This window comes from Pongo abelii, chromosome 23 (assembly GCF_028885655.2).
Source record: "Pongo abelii isolate AG06213 chromosome 23, NHGRI_mPonAbe1-v2.0_pri, whole genome shotgun sequence".
Taxonomy (NCBI): Eukaryota; Metazoa; Chordata; class Mammalia; order Primates; family Hominidae; genus Pongo; species Pongo abelii.
Genome location: NC_085929.1, coordinates 39,681,772 through 39,701,174, shown reverse-complemented (window position 1 = coordinate 39,701,174; position 19,403 = coordinate 39,681,772). Strand labels below are relative to the sequence as shown.

At 39.7% G+C, this 19,403-nt stretch overlaps 1 protein-coding gene across 1 annotated transcript in view; it reads left to right on the top strand.

Moving 5' to 3' along the window:
- LARGE1 (LARGE xylosyl- and glucuronyltransferase 1) overlaps window positions 1-19,074 on the top strand; it is a 769,194-nt gene extending 750,120 nt beyond the window's left edge. The window contains exon 13 of the mRNA XM_063722909.1: window positions 17,639-19,074. Within this exon, the coding sequence (XP_063578979.1) occupies window positions 17,639-17,708 (70 nt within the window). The 3' untranslated portion in view covers window positions 17,709-19,074. The remainder of the gene's footprint in view (window positions 1-17,638) is intronic.
- Window positions 19,075-19,403: the final 329 nt, after the last annotated feature.

Here is a 19,403-nt window from a genome sequence, read left to right as displayed (position 1 = left end):
CTACAAGATATCAAGCATTTGAAAATCTTTGGCCTTGTGTCATTGCTCAACATGTGTCTCTCAACATAGTTTCAATTTTTTTATTTTAAAATATTTAATTGACCAATGAAAATTGTATATTTCAAGGTATATAGCATAAAGATATTATATATATATATATAGCATACTGATTACCACAGTCAAATTAATTAACACACCCATCACTACCCATAGCTACCACTGTGTGGAGGGTAGGGGTGGTGAGAACACTTAAAATCTGCTCTCTTATCAAATTTTGAGTAAACAATACAGCATCATTAACTATAGTCACCATTCTGTGCATTCGATCCCCAGAACTTATTCATTTTATAACTGGAAGTTTGTACCCTTTGACCAACATCTCTCCATTTCTTCTACCCCCTAGCCTCTGACAACCACCGTTCTACTCTCTGCTTCTGTCAGTTTGACTTTTTAGTGTCCACATATTATCTGTCTTTCATACAGTAAATATCATCCAGTACTCACCTTTCTGTATCTGGCTTATTTCATTTAGCATAATGGGCTCCAGAGCAATCGATGCCATCACAAATTTCCTTCTTTTTTATGGCTAAATACTGTGTGTGTGTGTGTGTGTGTGTGTGTGTGTGTGTGTGTGTGTGTGTGTGTGTGTGTGTGTGTGTGTGTGCATTTGTGTTTTATCCATCAATAGAGACTTAGGTTGTTTTCAAATCTTGGCTATTGTGAATAATGCTGTGATGAATATAGGGGTACAACTATCTATTTGAGACACTACTGATTTCATTACTTTGGAATATGTACCCAGAAGTAGGATTGCTGGATCATGTGGTATTTCTATTTTTAACTTTTCTGAAGAATTTCCATGTTGCTTTCCATAAAGGTTGTAACAATACACATTCCCAGCAACAGTGTATAAGGGTTTCCTTTTCTTCACACCCCTGCTACCACTTGTTATCTCTTGTCTTGTTGATAATAGCCATCTTAACAAGTGTGAGTCCTATCTCATTGTGGTTTTGATTTACATTTCCCTGATTATCAGTGATGTTGATCATTTTTTCATATATCCATTGGTCATTTATATGTCTTTGAAAAAATGTCTATTCAGTTCCTTTGCCCAGTTTTTCGTTGGGTTATTTAACTTTTCTGCTATTGAGATGAGCTCCTTATATACCTTATATATCATGTATTTATATATGTACACATGATACCTCTTGGCAGATATACGATTTGCAAATATTTTCTCCCATTTTGTAGACTGCCTTTTCATTTTGTCAACTGTTTCCTACACTGTGCAGAAGATTCTTAGTTTGATGTAATCCCACCTGCTTAATTTTGCTTTTGTTGCCTGTGCCCTTGGTATCAGATCCAAAAAATCATTGCTAAGACCAATGTCATGGAGCTTTTCTCCTATGTTTTCTTCTAGGCATTTTATGGTTTCAGGTGTTACACTTAACTCTTTAATCCATTGAGTTGACTTTTGTATACGGTGTGAGATAAGAGTCTAATTTCATTCTTCTGCATGTGGATATCCAATTTTTACAACACAGTTTATTGAAGAAACTGTTGTTCCCTCACTGTGTATTCTGTAATCAGATTAGTAGACAACATAGGCATGGGTTTATTTCTGGACTATCTTCTGTTTTATTGGTCAATTTGTTGTTACATCAGTACCACACTGTTTTGATTACCATAGCTTTGTAATATAATAAAATCACAGAGTGTGATGCCTCCAACTTTGTTCTTTCTCCAGATTGCTTTGGCTATTCAGGGTCTGACACTATTTTTTAAAAGACTATTATTTCCCTATTGAATTGTCTTGGCATCCTTGTTGAAAATCAATCATGAACACAAAACTGAAAGAGATACAGACACACAGACACACACACACACACAATATGAAAGGGAGAAAACAAACAGAAACAGGAAAGAGTAAAAGAGCAAAAAGTTTTGAGTGTTATGTACTAAATTTTGCAGCTGGTCACTTATGCTGTGAGACTGTAGAAACCTAATATATAATAAAAAATTCTAAACTCAAATATTAAACATTTCAAGTCTATTAGACTACTTATATTTTACTTTAATCATTTGTTAGTTTCAATATTTGGTTATTAACTGCAAAATAGTCAAGAGTAATATACCCTGTCAGGTGCGGTGGCTCACGCCTGTAATCCCAGTGCTTTAGGAGGCCAAGGTGGGGAGATTACTTGAGGTCAGTAGTTGGAGACCAGCCTGGCCAAATGGTGAAACCCCATCCCTACTAAAAATACAAAAATTAGCCGGGTGTGGTTGCATCCACCTGTAATCCCAGCTGCTCAGAAGGCTGAGGCAGGAGAATCGCTTGAACCGGGAGGCAGAGGTGGCTGAGATCGTGCCACTGCATTACAGCCTGGGTAAAAGAGCAAGACTCCATGTAAAAAAAAAAAAAAAAAAAAAAAAAACAAAGGCCGGGCACACTGGCTCATGCCTGTAATCCCTGTAATCCCAGCACTTTGAGAGGCTGATGTGGGTGGATCACGAGGTTGGGAGATCCAGACCACCCTGGCCAACACGGTGAAACCCCGTCTCTACTAAAAATACAAAAAATTAGCCGGGTGTGGTGATGGGCGCTTGTAATCCCAGCTACTCGGGAGGCTGAGGCAGGAGAATGGCGTGAACCCAGGAGTCGGAGGTTGCAGTGAGCCAAAATCGCGCCACTGCACTCCAGCCTGGTGACAGAGCAAGACTACGTTTCAAACAAAAAAAAAAAAAAAAAAAAAAAAAAAGTAGTGTAGCTTAATAGCCTAACAATGTGCTCACGTGAGGAATGTCTCAGTTCAAATACTGTTTTGCCACTTCCTACCAGTGTAACTTCAAACTAGTTAGGTAAGTTTAGTTAGCCTCAATAAAAAATCTTTAAAATGGAGATATTATGCTCATCAGTTGATCTGAGATATGGTATAATAATGAAAATACATAAAAAGAGAATATTATCATGTATACAGCAGATACTCCATAAAATCATGTATCTTTAAAGAGTATGTTAATTAAACTGCTGGATTGGACCTCTTCTTCATAAAAATTTTATCCACTGATTTTAGATTCTATTTTAAATTTATAACTCCATTATTCTTTGTGTAGTTTTACATTCTACTATAAAGAAAAACTTCCCCTTCTTTCCTGTTTATGTATTTACATCAGAATAGACTCATGGGCCTTTAAGCAACTTTAGTGAGATATAATTAACAAACCTTATAATTTACCCACTTTCAAGTGTGCAGCTCAATGGTTTTTATATTATAGAGTAGTGAAATGTCACCACGGTCTAATTTTAGAATCACATCCACAAAAGGATTCCGTACCCACTGGCTGTCACTTCTCATGCCCACTCCCAATCCTAGCCCCCAGAAATCACTAAACTACTTTTTGTCTCTCAATTTGCCTATTCTTGGTATTTCATATGAATGAAATCACACACTATGTGCCCTTTTGTAATAGGCTTCTTTCATTTAGAACAATGTTTTCAAGAGTTATCCAGGTTGCAGCATGTACTCATACTACATTCCTTTTAATTGCCAAATAACATTCTGTTGCGAGGATTTATCACATTTTATTTATTCACTCATCAGTTAACGGATATTTAGGTTGTTTCCACCTTTTGGCTGTTATGAATAATGCTGCTATGAATAATTGTGACACATTTTTGTGTGAACATATGTTTCCAATTCTCTTGGCTCTATGCCTAGGAGTGGAATGGCTGGGTTATATGATTACACTATGGTTAACTTTCTGAGGAACTGCCAGTTTTTCACAGTGCCTGCACGGTTTTACATTCCCACTAGCAGGTTCGAGGGTATTAATTTCTCTATGATCTAATCAGCACCTGTTATCTTTTTAAAATCATAACCATTCTTGTGGGCCTAAGTGGTATCTAATTGTGGTTTTGATTTGCATTTTCCTATAGCTAATGATGTTGAGCAACTTTTCATGTGCTCTTTGTATATCATTTACATTTGTTTATTTTATCAACTTTATCAAATTTATACCATTCAAATTTATATCACTCAAGCGTGAAGGGGAGTATCTTAGTCCATTTCTGCTGCTATTACAAAATAACTGATACTGGGTAATTTGTAAAGATCAGAAATGTATTTCTCACAGGTCTGTAGGTTGGGAGTCCAAGATCAAGGTGCTGGCTGGTGAGGGCCCAGTCTCTCCACTACCAAGATGGTACCTTGTTGCTGCATCTTCCAGAGGGGAGGACTGCTGTGTCCTCACATGGCAGAAGGCAGAAGGGCAAGAAAGGCACAATATTGCGTGACTTCCCTTTTAAGAGGGCCTTACTCCCATTCACAAAGGAAGAGCCCTCATGACCTAATCACTTCTTAAAGGCCCCACCTCTTAAGACTATCACAGTAGCCATTAGCTTTCAACACAAATTTTGGAACAGACACCATCATTCAAACCATAGCAGGGGATTAAAGTAGTAAATCAGTAAGGAGGAAATTGTATTTGAAAAACCCTTTGAACCTGCCCACGATTTCCATAATAAGGAGTCTGCTGGCAGTTGCTAGTCTAACTGAATCCAAATAGAAACCCAGCAAATAAATGGACAACCCCCAAAGTACTTAAATAATAGGGAGAACAAATTGTTGGGATATACAGAAGAGTAAAACACTACATTGATTTAAGGAGCTACCAGGATGCCACAATGTAACTTCATAAAGGCAAAACAACAGAAATATTTCCTCACACAGTACCTATGCATCTTGTACTTCTCTGCCCTTCTGTCATGAAACTGGCGTCACAGAAAGCATCATGAAGCCATGTAAATTTTTATGTAATAAAAGCAAAAACTTTATATTTCCCAGGGCTATTTGTGTCATTAACCTCGTCCTTAATTAATTTGGGAAAGATTTTGCTCAAGAAAAGAAAGATCCAGGTATAAGTGTGTAGGGGGCAAAGGGCTTTTCTAGTGCTCCAACCTCATTCTAAATGACAGCTGTCTTCCTCTGTACATGTGGGTGGTTCTGATTTAGAATAGCTCCTTCACAGCTTTTGCCCCGATAGCTGCATGTGTGGATTGCTATGGTTTGAATATGCCTTCCAAATTTCATGTGTTGGAAACTTTATTCAAAATTCATGTGTTGATTGGAGGTGGGATAATGGAGAGGAAATTAGGATTAGATAAGATTCTTCAGGGTGGGGCCCCCATGATGGGACTGGTGGCTTTATAAGAAGAAACATTAAGGCCTGGGCTGACATGCATGCTCTTGCCCTCTTGCCATGTGATGCCCTCCACCCTGTTATGATGCAGCAAGAAGGTCCTCACCAGATGCCAGTGTCATGCTCTTGGAATTCTCAGCTTTCAAAACTGTAAGAAATAAATTTCTTTTCTTTATAAATTACCCAGTCTCAGGTATAGCAATAGAAAATGGAGTAAGACATGGATACATATACATTTTATCATAATTCTGAAAACATGAGATGATGCCAATAGTTTATAGTTGAGCGTTCAAATATAAATTGGTATAATATTTATGGTTTCAGCATTAGCACTAAATTCACATTGGTATACTAGGAATTATTCAACTCTATTATCCCCTTAGGTATATTGAGGAGGAAGAGAATATTCTGTTCTTCAAGTCAGACTTTTTGAAGAAAGGAAAAAATTACTGCTTCTCCGCTTGTTAACTTTCATAAAGCAAAACCCCAAAAAATATAGTTTGAAGAATTCATTTTTCATGTTGTGGGTTCACTTTGGACTCCATCCAAACCCTGTCCCCACTCATCAGCTCTAAGACAGCAGTCCCTGAAACCTGTACATGCCCATTCTAAGCCTCAGCCTCCTTCTGCATAACTTGAGTGCCTTTCTTCATGTGTATCACCTTCACAGGATGCTTGTGTGTTTCAATGTCAAAACAAAACTGGTGGATTCCAGGAACGGCATAAAGACTCCAGTGTTCAGATCAAAGTGGCCTTAATGGTTGTGCAGGATTTCCTTTAAGGCAAGGGGCTGGAAGGGGCCTGGGAGATATCAGCTTCATGACAAAGGAAGACTTTTGTGTGTACGGACACTGCTCAATATCTTTCGGAAACTCTTTTGGCCCTGGTGATCCTAGTGATGCAGGCCTTCCTAAATCATGAAATAAATAAAAGTGGTGTATTAGTCTGTTTTTACACTGCTATAAAGATACTACCTAAGACTGGGTAATTTACAAACAAAAGAGGTTTAAATGACTCACCGTTCCACATGGTTGGGAGGCCTCAGGAAACTCCCAATCATGGCGGAAAGTGAAGGAGAAGCAAGGTACCTTCTTCACAAGGTAGCAGCAGGAGACAGAGAGAGTGAAGCTGGAAGAGCCACACACTTGATCAAGCAACCAGATCTTGTGAGAACTCACTCACTATCACGAGAACAGCATGAAGGAATACCACCCCTACGATCCAATCACCTCCCATCAGGCCCCTCCTTTCACACATGGGAATTACAATTTGAGATGAGATTTGGGTGGGGATGCAGAGTCAAACCATATCAAGTGAGACGGGGTGATTCTGAGTTGATCCTCTTCACACTAAGTGGTTTCCTACACCATCCCATATCCACCTATTCCAAGCAACCTCTCGTCATCTGTTAAGACTCAACTCAAATATTTCTTCTTTATCTACTTGAGACTGAGATTTTTTTTCTTTATCCTCTAAGATATGGGAATCACAGCATTATGTGTAACACTGATCATAGTCCTTGTCGTAGGAATTTTGAACCTTGAATTAATTCTGTATTTTCTCTCTTTTTGTGTTACTTGAGGCAGGAGATACAAAGTCTGCATCTAGATTTAGAGGGTAGATTTTGACATTGAACTGACATGCCATGCATGTTTGTTAAATGAATAGTTAAAAGAATAAATGTTCTCTCTAATATATTAAATATCCATATCTATTGTTTTATTTAATAAGGCACTATAATCTTTCTTCATAAATTATAATTTTTTATTATTATATTTTAAGTTCGGGGGTACATGTGCAGAACGTGCATGTTTGTTACATACGTATACACATGCCATGGGGGTTTGCTGCACCCATCAACCCATCATCTACATTAGGTATTTCTCCTAATGCTATCCCTCCCCTAGTCCCCCAGCCCCGACAGGCCCAGTGTGTGATGTTCCTCTCCCTGTGTCCATGTGTTCTCATTGTTCAACTCCCACTTATGAGTGGAACATGCGGTGATTGGTTTTCTGTCCTTGTGTTAGTTTGCTGAGAATGCCAGTTTCCAGCTTCATCCATGTTCCTGCAAAGGACATGAACTCATCCTTTTTTATGGCTGCATAGTATTCCATGGTGTATGTGTGCCACATTTTCTTTATCCAGTCTATCACTAATGGACATTAGGATTAGTTCCAAATCTTCGTTATTGTGAACAGTACCACAATAAACATACATGTGCATGTGTCTTTATAGTAGAATGATTTATAATCCTTTGGGTACATATCCAGTAATGAGATTGCTGGATCAAATGTTATTTCTAATTCTAGATCCTTGAGGAATCACCACACTGTCATCCACAGTGGTTGAACTAATTTATGTTCCCATCAACAGTGTAAAAGTATTCCTATTTCGCCACATCCTCTCCAGCATCTGTTGTTTCCTGACTTTTTAATGATTGCCATTCTAACTGGAGTGAGATGGTATCTCATTATGATTTTGATTTGCATTTCTCTAATGACCAGTGATGATGAGCACTTTTTCATAAGTTTGTTGGCTGCATAAATGCCTTCTTTTGAAAAGTCTCTATTCATATCCTTTGCCCACTTTTTGATGGGGTTGTTTTTTTTTTCTTGTAAATTTGTTTAAGTTCTTTGCAGATTCTGGATATTATCCCTTTGTCAAATGGATAGAGTGCAAAAATTTTCTCCCATTCTGTAGGTTGCCTGTTCACTCTGATGATAGTTTCTTTTGCTGTGCAGAAGCTCTTTAGTTTCATTAGGTCCCATTTGTTCAATTTTGGCTTTTGTTGCCATTGCTTTTGGTCTTTTGGTCATGAAGTCTTTGCCCATGCCTATGTGCTGAATGGTATTGCCTAGGTTTTCTTCTAGGGTTTTTATGGTTTTAGGTCTTACATTTAAATCTTTCATCCATCTTGAGTTAATTTTTGTATAAGGTGTAAGGAAGGGGTCCAGTTTCAGTTTTATGCATATGACTAGTCAGTTTTCCCAGCATCATTTATTAAATAGGGAATCCTTTCCCATTGCTTGTTTTTGTCAGGTTGGTCAAAGATCAGATGGTTGTAGATGTGTGGTGTTATTTCTGAGGCCTCTGTTCTGTTCCATTGGTCTATATATCTGTTTTGGTACCAGTACCATGCTGTTTTGGTTACTGTAGCCCTATAGTATAGTTTGAAGTCAGATAGCGTGATGCCTCCAGCTTTGTTCTTTTTGCTTAGGATTGTCTTGGCAATGAGGGCTCTTTTTTGGTTTATTTGAAATTTAAAGTACTTTTTTCCAATTCTGTGAAAAAAGTCAATGGTAACTTGATGGGGTTAGCATTGAATCTATATATTACTTTGGGCAGTATGGCCATTTTCACGATATTGATTCTTCCTATCCATGAGCATGGAATGTTCTTCCGTTTGTTTGTATCCTCTTTTATTTTGTTGAGCAGTGGTTTGTAGTTCTCCTTGAAGAGGTCCTTCACATCCCTTTTAAGTTCTGTTCCTAGGAATTTATTCTCTTTGTAGCAATTGTGAATGGGAGTTCACTCATGATTTGGCTCTCTGCTTGTCTGCTATTGGTGTATAGGAATGCTTGTGATTTTTGCACATTGATTTTGTATCCTGAGACTTTGCTGAAGTTGCTTATCAGCTTAAGGAGATTTTGGGCTGAGATGACGGGGTTTTCTAAATATATAATCATGTCATCTGCAAACAGAGACAATTTGAGTTCCTCTTTTCCTATTTGAATACCCTTTATTTCTTTATCTCTCCCTTCCCTCCCTTTCCCTTCCCTTCCCTTTTGCCCTGGCCAGAACTTCCAATACTATATTGAATAGGAGTGGTGAGAGAGGGCATCCTTGTCTTGTGCCAGTTTTCAAAGGGAATGCTTCCAATTTTTGCCCATTCAGTCTGATATTGGCTGTGGATTTGTCATAAATAGCTCTTTTTATTTTGAGATACGTTTCATCAATACCTAGCTTATTGAGAGTTTTTAGCATAAAAGGCTGTTGGATTTTGTCAAAGGCTTTTCTGCATCTATTGAGATAATCATGTGGTTTTTGCCATTGGTTCTGTTTATGTATAAATTATATTTATTGATTTGTGGATGTTGAACCAGCTTTGCATCCCAGGGATGAAGCCAACTTGATCATGGTGGATTAGCTTTTTGATGTGCTGCTGGATTCGGTTTGCCAGTATTTTATTGAGGTTTTTCACATTGATGTTCCTCAGGGATATTGGCCTGAAATTTTCTTTTTTGTTGTGTCTCTGCCAGGTTTTGGTATCAGGATGATGTTGGCCTCATAAAATGAGTTAGGGAAGATTCCCTCTTTTTCTATTGTTTGGAATAGTTTTAGAAGGAATGGTACCAGCTCCTCTTTGTACCTCTGGTAGAATTCGGCTGTGAATCCGGACTTTTTTTGGTTGGTAGGCTATTCATTACGGCCCCAATTTCAGAACTTGCTATTGGTCTATTCAGGGATTCAATTTCTTCCTGGTTTAGTCCTGGGAGGGTGTATGTGTCCAGGAATTTATCCATTTCTCCTAGATTTTGTAGTTTACTGGCGTAGAGGTGTTTATGGTATTCTCTGATGGTAGTTTGTATTTCTGTGGGATCAGTGGTGATATTCCCTTTTTCATTTTTATTGTGTCTATTTGATTCTTCTCTCTTTCCTTCTTTATTAGTCTGGCTGGTGGTCAATCTATTTTGTTGTTGATCTTTTCAAAAAAACAGCTGCTGGATTCGTTGATTTTTTGAAGGGTTTTTCATGCCTCTATCTCCTTCGGTTCTGCTCTGATCTTAATTATTTCTTGTCCTCTGCTAGCTTTTGAATTTGTTTGCTCTTGCTTCTCTAGTTCTTTTAACTGTGATGTTAGGGTGTCGATTTTAGATCTTTCCTGCTCTCTCATGTGGGCATTTAGTGCTATAAATTTCCCTCTACACACTGCTTTAAATGTGTCAGAGATTCTGGTACGTTGTGTCTTTGTTCTCATTGGTTTCAAATAACATCTTTATTTCTGCCTTTATTTCATTGTTTACCCAGTAGTTATTCAAGAGCGTATTGTTCAGTTTTCATGTAGTTGTGCGGTTTTGAGTGAGTTTCTTAATCCTGAGTTCTAATTTGATTGCACTGTGGTCGGAGAGCCTGTTTGTTATGATTTCCGTTCTTTCGCATGTGCTGAGGAGTATTTGACTACCAATTATGTGGTCAATTTTAGAATAAGTGCGATGTGGTGCTGAGAAGAATATATATTCTGTTGATTTTGGGTGGAGAGTTGTCTAGATGTCTATTAGGTCCACTTGGTCAAGAGCTGAGTTCATGTCCTGAATATTCTTGTTAATTTTCTGTCTCATTGATCTGTCTAATATTGACAGTGGGTGTTAAAATCTCCCATTATTATTGTGTGGGAGTCTAAGTCTCTTTGTAGGTCTCTAAGAACTTGCTTTATGAATCTGGGTGCTCTTGCATTGAGTGCATATATATTTAGGGTAGTTAGCTCTTCTTGTTGCATTGATCCCTTTACCATTATGTAATGGCCTTCTGTGTCTCTTTTGATATTTGTTGGTTTAAAGTCTGTTTTATCAGAGACTAGGATTGCAACCCCTGCTTTTTTTTTTTTTCTTTCTATTTGCTTGGTAAATCTTCCTCCTTCCCTTTATTTTAGCTTATATTTGTCTTTGCACGTGAGATGGGTCTCCTGGATACAGCACACTGATGAGGCTTCACTCTTTATTTAATTTGGCCATCTGTGTCTTTTAATTGGGGCATTTAGTCCATTTACATTTAAGGTTAATATTGTTATGTGTGAATTTGATCCTGTCATTGTGATATTTTGCCTGCTAGTTGATGCAGTTTCTTCATAGTGTCGATGATCTTTACAATTTGGTCTGTTTTTGCAGTGGCTGGTACCGGTTATTGCTTTCCATGTTTAGTGCTTCCTTCAGGAGCTCTTGTAAGGCAGGCCTGGTGGTGACAAAATCTCTCAGCATTTGCTTGTCTGTATTTTATTTCTCCTTTGCTTATGAAGCTTAGTTTCCTTCTACATGAAATTCTGGGTTGAAAATTCTTTTCTTTAAGAATGTTGAATATTGGCCCTCACTCTCTTCTGGCTTGTAGGGTTTCTGCAGAGAGATCTGCTGTTAATCTAATGGGCTTCTCTTTGTGGGCAACCCGACCTTTCTTTCTGGGTGCCTTTAACATTTTTTCCTTCATTCCAACCTTGGTGAATCTGATGATTATGTGTCTTGGGGTTGCTCTTCTCGAGGAATATCTTTGTGGTGTTTTCTGTATTTCCTGAATTTGAATGTTGGCCTGTATTGCTAGGTTGGGGAAATTCTCCTGGATAATACCCTGATGTGTGTTTTCCAAGTTGGTTCCATTCTCCCTGTCACTTTCAGGCACACCAATCAAATGTAGATTTGGTCTTTTCACATAGCCCCATATTTCTTGGAGGCTTTGTTCATTTCTTTTTACTCTTTTTTCTCTAATCTTGTCTTCTCACTTTATTTCATTATGATGATCTTCAATCTCTGATATCCTCTCTTCCGCTTGATCAATTTGACTATTGATACTTGTGTATGCTTCATGAAGTTCTCGAATAGAGCACTATAATCTTATCACATGATACTTAGCACATTATTCTTAGGAGGTGAAATATACTAGAGTAATTAGAGTTCCTAGGATGGGGTGGAGAATTCGCATCATAGACAATATCCAGAAAAAATTCTATTGCAGAGAAATTTGGGGAAGCCTCAGGAAACTTACAATCATGAAGGAAGGGGAAGGGGAAGCAAGTACCTTCTTCACAAGGCAGCAGTAGAGAGAGAGAGAGAGCAGGGGAAACTTTCACTTTTTAACCATAATATCTCATGAGAACTTCCTCACTGTCACGAGAACAGCATGGGAGAAACCACCATTTCAAAACCAATCATGCCTTCCCAACAGTCCCTCAAAGTCTTAACTTATTCCAGCATTAACTCAAAAGTCCAAGTCCAAAGTCTCGTCTGAGACAAAGCAAGTCCCTATGAGCCTGTAAAATAAAAAGCAAGTTAGTTGCTTCCAAGATACAATGGGGGTACAGGCATTGGGTAAATACTCCCATTCCAAATTGGAGAAATTGGCCAAAACAAAGGGGCCACAGGCCCCATGCAAGTCTGAAACCCAGCAAGGCATTCATTAAATCTTAGAGCTTCAAAACAATCTCCTTTGACTCTATGTCTCACATCCAGGGCAGGCTGATGCAAGAGGTGGGTTTCCATGATCTTGGGCACCTATGCCCCTGTGGCTCTGCAGGGTACAGCCCCTGTGGATGCTTTCACAGGCTGGCATTGAGTGCCTGTGGTTTTTCCAGGTGTATGGTGCCTCTGTCAGTGGATCTACCTTTCTGGTGTCTGGAGGACAATGGTCCTCTTCTCACTAGGCAGTGCCCCAGTGGGGACTCTGTGTGGGGACTCCAACCCCACATTTCCCTTCCTCACTGCCTAGCAAATGTTCTACATGAGGGCTCTACCCTTGCAGCCAGCTTCTGCCTGGATATCCAGGCATTTCCTTACATCCTCTGAAATCTAGGTGGATATTCCCAAACTGCATCTCTTGTCTTCTGTGCACTCTCAGGCCTATCACCATGTGGAAACTGCCAAGGCTTGGGGCTTGCACCCTCTGAATCAATTGCATGAGCTGTACTTTGGCCCTTTTAGCCACAGCTGGAGCTGGAGTGGCTGGGATGCAGGGCACCAAGTCCCAAGGCTACACAGAGCTGTGGGGCCCTGGGTGCAGCCCACAAAACCACTTTTCCCTCCTAGGCCTCTAGGCCTGTGATGGGAGGGGCTGCTGTGAAGGTCTCTGACATGCCCTGGAGACATTTTCCTCATTGTCTTGGCTATTAACATTCAGGTCCTCATTATTTATGCAAATTTCTGCAGCAGGCTTGAATTTCTCCACAGAAAATGGGTTTTTGTTTTCCACCACATGGGCAGGCTGCAAATTTTCCAAACCTTTATGCTCTACTTCCCTTTTAAACGTAAGTCCCAATTTCAAACCATCTCTTTGTGAACACATATGACTGAATGCCTTCAGAAAAAGCCAGGTCACATCTTGAATGCTTTGCTGCTTAGAAGTTTCTTCTGCCAGACACCCTAAATTATCTCACTCAAGTTTAAAGTTCCACAGATCTCTAGAGCAGGGGCAAAATCCTGCCAGTTTCTTTACTAAAGCATAGCAAGAGTGACCTTTGCTCCAGTTCCCAAAAACTTCCTTATCTCCATCTGAGACCACCTCAGCCTGGACTTTATTGTCCATATCACTATCAGCATTTTGGTCAAGACCATCCAACAAGTCTCTAGGAAGTTCCAAACTTTCCCACATCTTCCTGTCTTCTTCTGAGCCCTCCTAACTGTTCCAACATCTGTCTGTTACCCAGTTCCAAAGTTGCTTCCACATTTTCAGGTTACCTTTATAGCAGTACCCACTTTATAGCAGTACCACTGCTGGTACCAATTCTCTGTATTAGTCCATTCTCATACTGCTATAAAGATACCAAGACGGGGTAATTTTTAAAGGAAAGAGATTTAATTGACTCACTGTTCTGCATGGCTGGGGAGGCCTCAGGAAACTCACACTCACGGCAGAAGGCAAAGGGGAAGCAAGTACCTTCTTCCCAAGGGGGCAGGAGAGAGAGAGTGCAGGGAAAACTACAACTTTTAAACCATCAGATCTTATGATATCTCCCTCATTGTCATGAGAACAGCATTGGGGAAACCAATCCACTAATCCAATCACCTCCCACCAGTCTCTCCTCCGACACGTGGGGGTTACAATTCCAGATGAGATTTGGGTAGGGACACAAGCCAAACCATATCAAGCTAGCTCTATGAGGTCTCCTTTATTTATTTTTATATTTATTTATTTATTTTTGAGACAGAGTCTTGCTTTGTCATCCAGGCCAGAGGGCAGTGGCGTGATCTCGGCTCACTGTAACCTCCATCTCCTAGGTTCAAGCAATTCTCCTGCCTCAGCCTCCTGAGTAGCTGGGATTACAGATGTGCACCACCATGCCCGACTAATTTTTGTATTTTTAGTAGAGATGGGGATTCATCATGTTGGCCAGGCTGGTCTAGAACTCCTGACCTCAAGTGATCTGCCCACCTCGGCCTCCCAGAGTGCTGGCATGTGTCACCAGCCCAGGGCAATAATCTCATTTATGAGGGCTGCCCTCATGATCTAATCACCCCAGAAGACCCCACCTCCTAATACCATCGCGTTGGAGCTTAGGTTTCAACACATATATTTAAGGGGGACACAAATGTTTGGACCATAGCAAGTTCCTTAGCAGTAACTTGAATAGATAGATATCTAGGTATCTAAAGGTTAAAAGGATTTCCCTGGTGTCTCAGTGCTATGCAAAACCTCAGGACTTTTTTTTTTTTTCTTTTTTTGAGACAGAGTCTTGTTCTGTCACCCAGGCTGGAGTTCATTGGCAAGATCTTGGCTCACTGCAACCTCCGCCTCCCAGGTTCAAGCAATTCTCCTGCCTCAGCCTCCCTCGTAGCTGGGACTACAGGCATGTGCCACCACACCCAGCTAATTTTTTGTGTTTTTAGTAGAGGCAGGGTTTCACCATGTTAGCCAGTATGGTCTCAATCTCCTGACCTCATGATCCGCCCACCTCAGCCTCCCAAAGTGCTGGGATTACAGTCGTGAGCCACTGCACCCAGCCTCTCAGGACATTTTTATAACTCTGGGTTATCCATTACTGGGTTCAATTATTCACTTTTGTTCATTAAGTTTTGAAGCTTAAAGGTAAAACTTAGCTGACTAAAACAAGAAAATATATGGTTTATAGCCTGAAAGTCATGTCTGGTATATGCATGTTAATTTGGCTCCCTTCTTTGTGGACTTGACTCTAGTTGCAACCCACATCAAGCACAAATTCTTAGCAAGACTTTCCCATAACAAGAAGCACTGTCTCCAAGCAGAATTTTAGGGCCCACATGGGAAGATGATGAAATGTTTTACTGCCTCATTAAACATAAGATCTAATTCAATCCTTATTTTACCAAGACAATATCTATCATCAATTACATATGACTTTGTAACAGGACAGATTTTTAAAATCTTTGTCATATCTTATACAAAAGCAAATGATAACTGTTTGACACTCCTGCTTTCAAAAATATTCTGGAAATGGAGTCATTGCTTACATGCTCTGGGTTGCTTCCTAGGCATTTATAGTCCAGTGGTGGGTCAAGCAATTTTATTCTTATCTTTGACAATCATCAATGTGCTATTTGGCCTTGCACTGTAGGCCAAGTGCTGGTTTACAGGAAAAGATCCAGGGATTATTTACCATTGAAATATAGTTCTTCTGCTTTACTATGTTCAATGCTGCTCCACTACTCCATCTCAGAATTAAATTCTGATATCTTCTTGTAAAACAGTCTTCTTCTTATACACTTGTATATTTGACGTAGATATTAAAGGAGGCATTTGAACTAGACCTTAGGAAATGGATGAGTTCATCAAAGATCAGGAACATAAGAATTCCAGGCAGAAAGAACAAAATAAGGGTAATGGGAAAAAACTTGGAATGTTGTGTAAATAGTTTGCTTTGTATGAAATATAATATATATTGTAGATATTTTCCTTATAAGGTTGTTAGGAGGATTAAAAGAGATGGCATGCATGTTAAAAAGTAACGAACATTAATTAGCATTTCATGCTTTATGTTTATTAGACCATTTTGAATATGTAGCACTTAATGTTAGTTTCTTCCTGCACATGTTTCTCATTGGAAATTGCCTCCAATTCAAGACTTTTTGATCTGCATTTGACTTCCTGTACTGAAAATGATTTGTGATAACTCGTAACCTGTGGTTCAGCCCAAGGAATACATCTTCAAATAGAAGTCAGGGTAGGAGTTAGGATGGCCTCTTTATTTTGGTCTTATACATACAGCTACTCTGAGAACAGACATGCTGGAAGGAAAATCTAAAAAATGGCCTAGGAATTATAGTCTATAATCCTATCCACGCTGAGATCCAGAGCGAGTAAGAATCGGTGAATCTACCTTGTGGTTAAATATTAATCTTGTTGCTAGCAGCTGGTTGTACCAGGGGTAAATATCTGAAGAGGCAATATTGTACTACGTACTTAAGGCCTTGATAGGGTGATCAGTGATCCAAGACTTAGACCCCACAGCTAGGCATGCCAGAAAGAACTCCTGGAGAAGGTTCACCCACTAAAAGGAAAAAGGCTTTTGTCTTGAGAATGGCTGGTAGGAGGCTGACCCAGGTTGTGGGAGGGGCAGTCTCCTGCTTCAAATATTTGCAGGAGGGTGGGTAGAAAGCATCATTTTGTTAATTGGGGTATGCAGATCCTGGTGCCAACAATTTGTTTTTTCTGACATTATCTCCTGAGGCTACTGCTCTAGGGGAGAGAATGAACAAACAGAGTAAATGCCAGCCAGAGTAAGACTGCTTCTTGTAGGTTGCCGTACTCCAAGACTTAGCTGGAAATGAAAAGCAAAAGCCAAGGGCAGAGCTTGGAGAAATGAGTAAATGACAATTAACTAATCAAAAACACTATGGTTAAGAACTCGGATTCCTGGGAAACCTGGGATTAGAATTCTGTCTCAGGCTTTTAACTAGCAATCTGGTTGGGAATAAGTAGGATTACTTCTTTGAATCTCAAATTATTCATCTGTAAAATGCAACAGGAACCTTACCTGTTAGGAAGAAATTGAAACATACAATGGGTGAATGGACACTTAGTAGGCAACTAATAGGGTCTTATGGGTATTAAGCCATAGAAACTGCTCCTCCAAACCATACCCTTGCCCCTTGCTCTAACAGTGGCCAAAATATGCACTATACATTGAATGCAAAATATGCATTTAATAGTATGTATTCACAACTTCATGTGACTTTGAACAAATTTTCTTCATCTCTCTGGGATATGTGCTTTCCTAGCTGTATTGTAAGTTGTAAAATTGAAGTCATGGAGGGGGCTATAATTAAGACTTTTTTAGTATGGAGAAAAATGTTCAGACATAATCACAAAAAGGAATGAGAACTTTCCTGGTCCCCCCAGTTTCAAGTGGCAAGAGGCTTCCAATTAGATCTGATTTTCTGACATCCTCTCCTGGAAATTCCTAGGATATGGAAGAATACTGGAAATGTGATAGACTTTCAATAAGAAGTTGTTGACCAATTAATGGATTATTAATCTTTACTGCTTTTGGAGTTACATTCACATTGATAAACTGGGTTACTCTTAATGTTATGCATGTAATGATCTTAGGGAAAAATATACTGAAGAAGGGGAAGTTTCGCTCTGAAATTTAGACCCACTTGAGGAATTGAAGTGTGTGGTTACTCTTAGCCAGTATAGTTGCATAGAACAAATAACCACAGAACACACTTTGAATCAACCCTTTCTCGTTCTCTTTTGCTTCTAGCTTGGATTTTAGCCAGACCCTATCTCCCATCATCGGCTGCAAGACGACAGTTCCAAACACATGCCTGTAATTGTCCTCAGCGTTGGCTTCCTTCTCGAGGACTTGGGTACTGTTCTTCATGAGCCCTAATTTTACGGCATGTTGGAACGGCTCAACATTGAAGCCAAAGTGGTACGTGCCAGGTGAACATCCTCACGGTAAGACTGAAGTGGTACATGCCAGGGGAACATCATCCCCGTGGTAAGATTGAAGTAGTACATGCCAGGTGAACATTCCTGTGGTAAGATTGAGGTGGTACATGCAGGTGAACATCCCCTTGGTAAGATTGAAGTGGCCCTGATGACTACTCAACACTTCCTTGAAGACAATGGGCTTGGAGGGGCCTGGGATGGGATCCCTCAGCTTCACTGCAAAGGCAGACTTGAGTGGGGAAGGACTTCTCAATGTCTCCTGGAGTCCCAGGTGGCCCTAGCTATCCTGGATGGCCTGGGAGTCTTAAACACCGAGGTAAACAGAAAGGGGATATTTGAAATTCATGCATTTCACAGTTTATTAATTTCTTTCCACTTTAACCCTCCTTACTAACATTCATTTACCCTTCAAGAATCATCATAAGCATCATTTTCCCAGGAAGTCCTTTCCTCTATGCCATCAGAATAGCAAAATCTAGTGTTTACTCTGGCCACAGCATTTACCACACTGAATAATAATCTCTCCTCTATGTACCTGTTTTGTTTCCTTAAACAGGCCACAGCAGGTATTTTACTTGATTTTGTTCCTGAAGTGCTACCATACAGTGTCCAGCATAGATTTGGTACTCTTGGTGTTTTTCTGAAGCAATGATGGAATAAATAGTTGCTTAGATTTTCAAATTCATCTCATATGTTTGATCATATGATTTTATTATCACAAACTGCAGTTAAGGACTCGAAGGAAACATTGACCCAGGGAAGTCCAGGGATTGTATCATATCAGGGATAAAAGGAATGTTAGAGTGATGTTTTCCCAGCTGGGCTATGTGATACAATCAGCTGTAGAGCCTGTGAATAACCCAGTGTCCTCGCTAATAATGCTGTGACCTTCTAAATCAGAATTTTGGGGGTTTGGATCTAAACCTGCATATTAGTAGAGGTCCCTAGATGATTTTGAAGCACAGCTAGATTTAAAAATCACAGATGAGGAATCAAACCGGTGAGTGGCTTCCCGTGAGGTTCAAATGGCAGAGCAGTTTCTCAGAACCGATGGGAGATCTCCTAATACTGTATCCTAGGTTGTTTTTGGTGACACCAAACTGCAGCAAATCCCTGGACTTGCAGCAAACTCACCAGTGCTCCAGTGTTAACAATGGGTGAGCACAGAGCAACTATGCCACTTTAAAGAGCACACCAATTTTAATGCTATCTCAACTATCATCAAGGTTTTTCCTTAATCATATAAACATCAAATTGTTGCTTCTTCAGGATCTATCCCCGAAGTTCTGGGGTAAAATCGAAGCATCTATTCTTTTTATAATTTAAACTTTTATTTTAGATTCAGTGGTACACGTGCAGATTTGTTACACGGGTATATTGCACGATGCTGATGTTTGGGATACGATTGGTCCCGTCACTCAGGTAGCGAGCATAGTATCCATAGTTAGTTTTTCCACCCTTCCTTCCTCCTGCCTCTAGTTGTCCCCATTGTCTATAGTTGCCATCTTTTTGTCCATGAGTACCCAATGTTTAGCTCCCACCTGTAAATGAGAATGCAGTATTTGGTTTTCTGT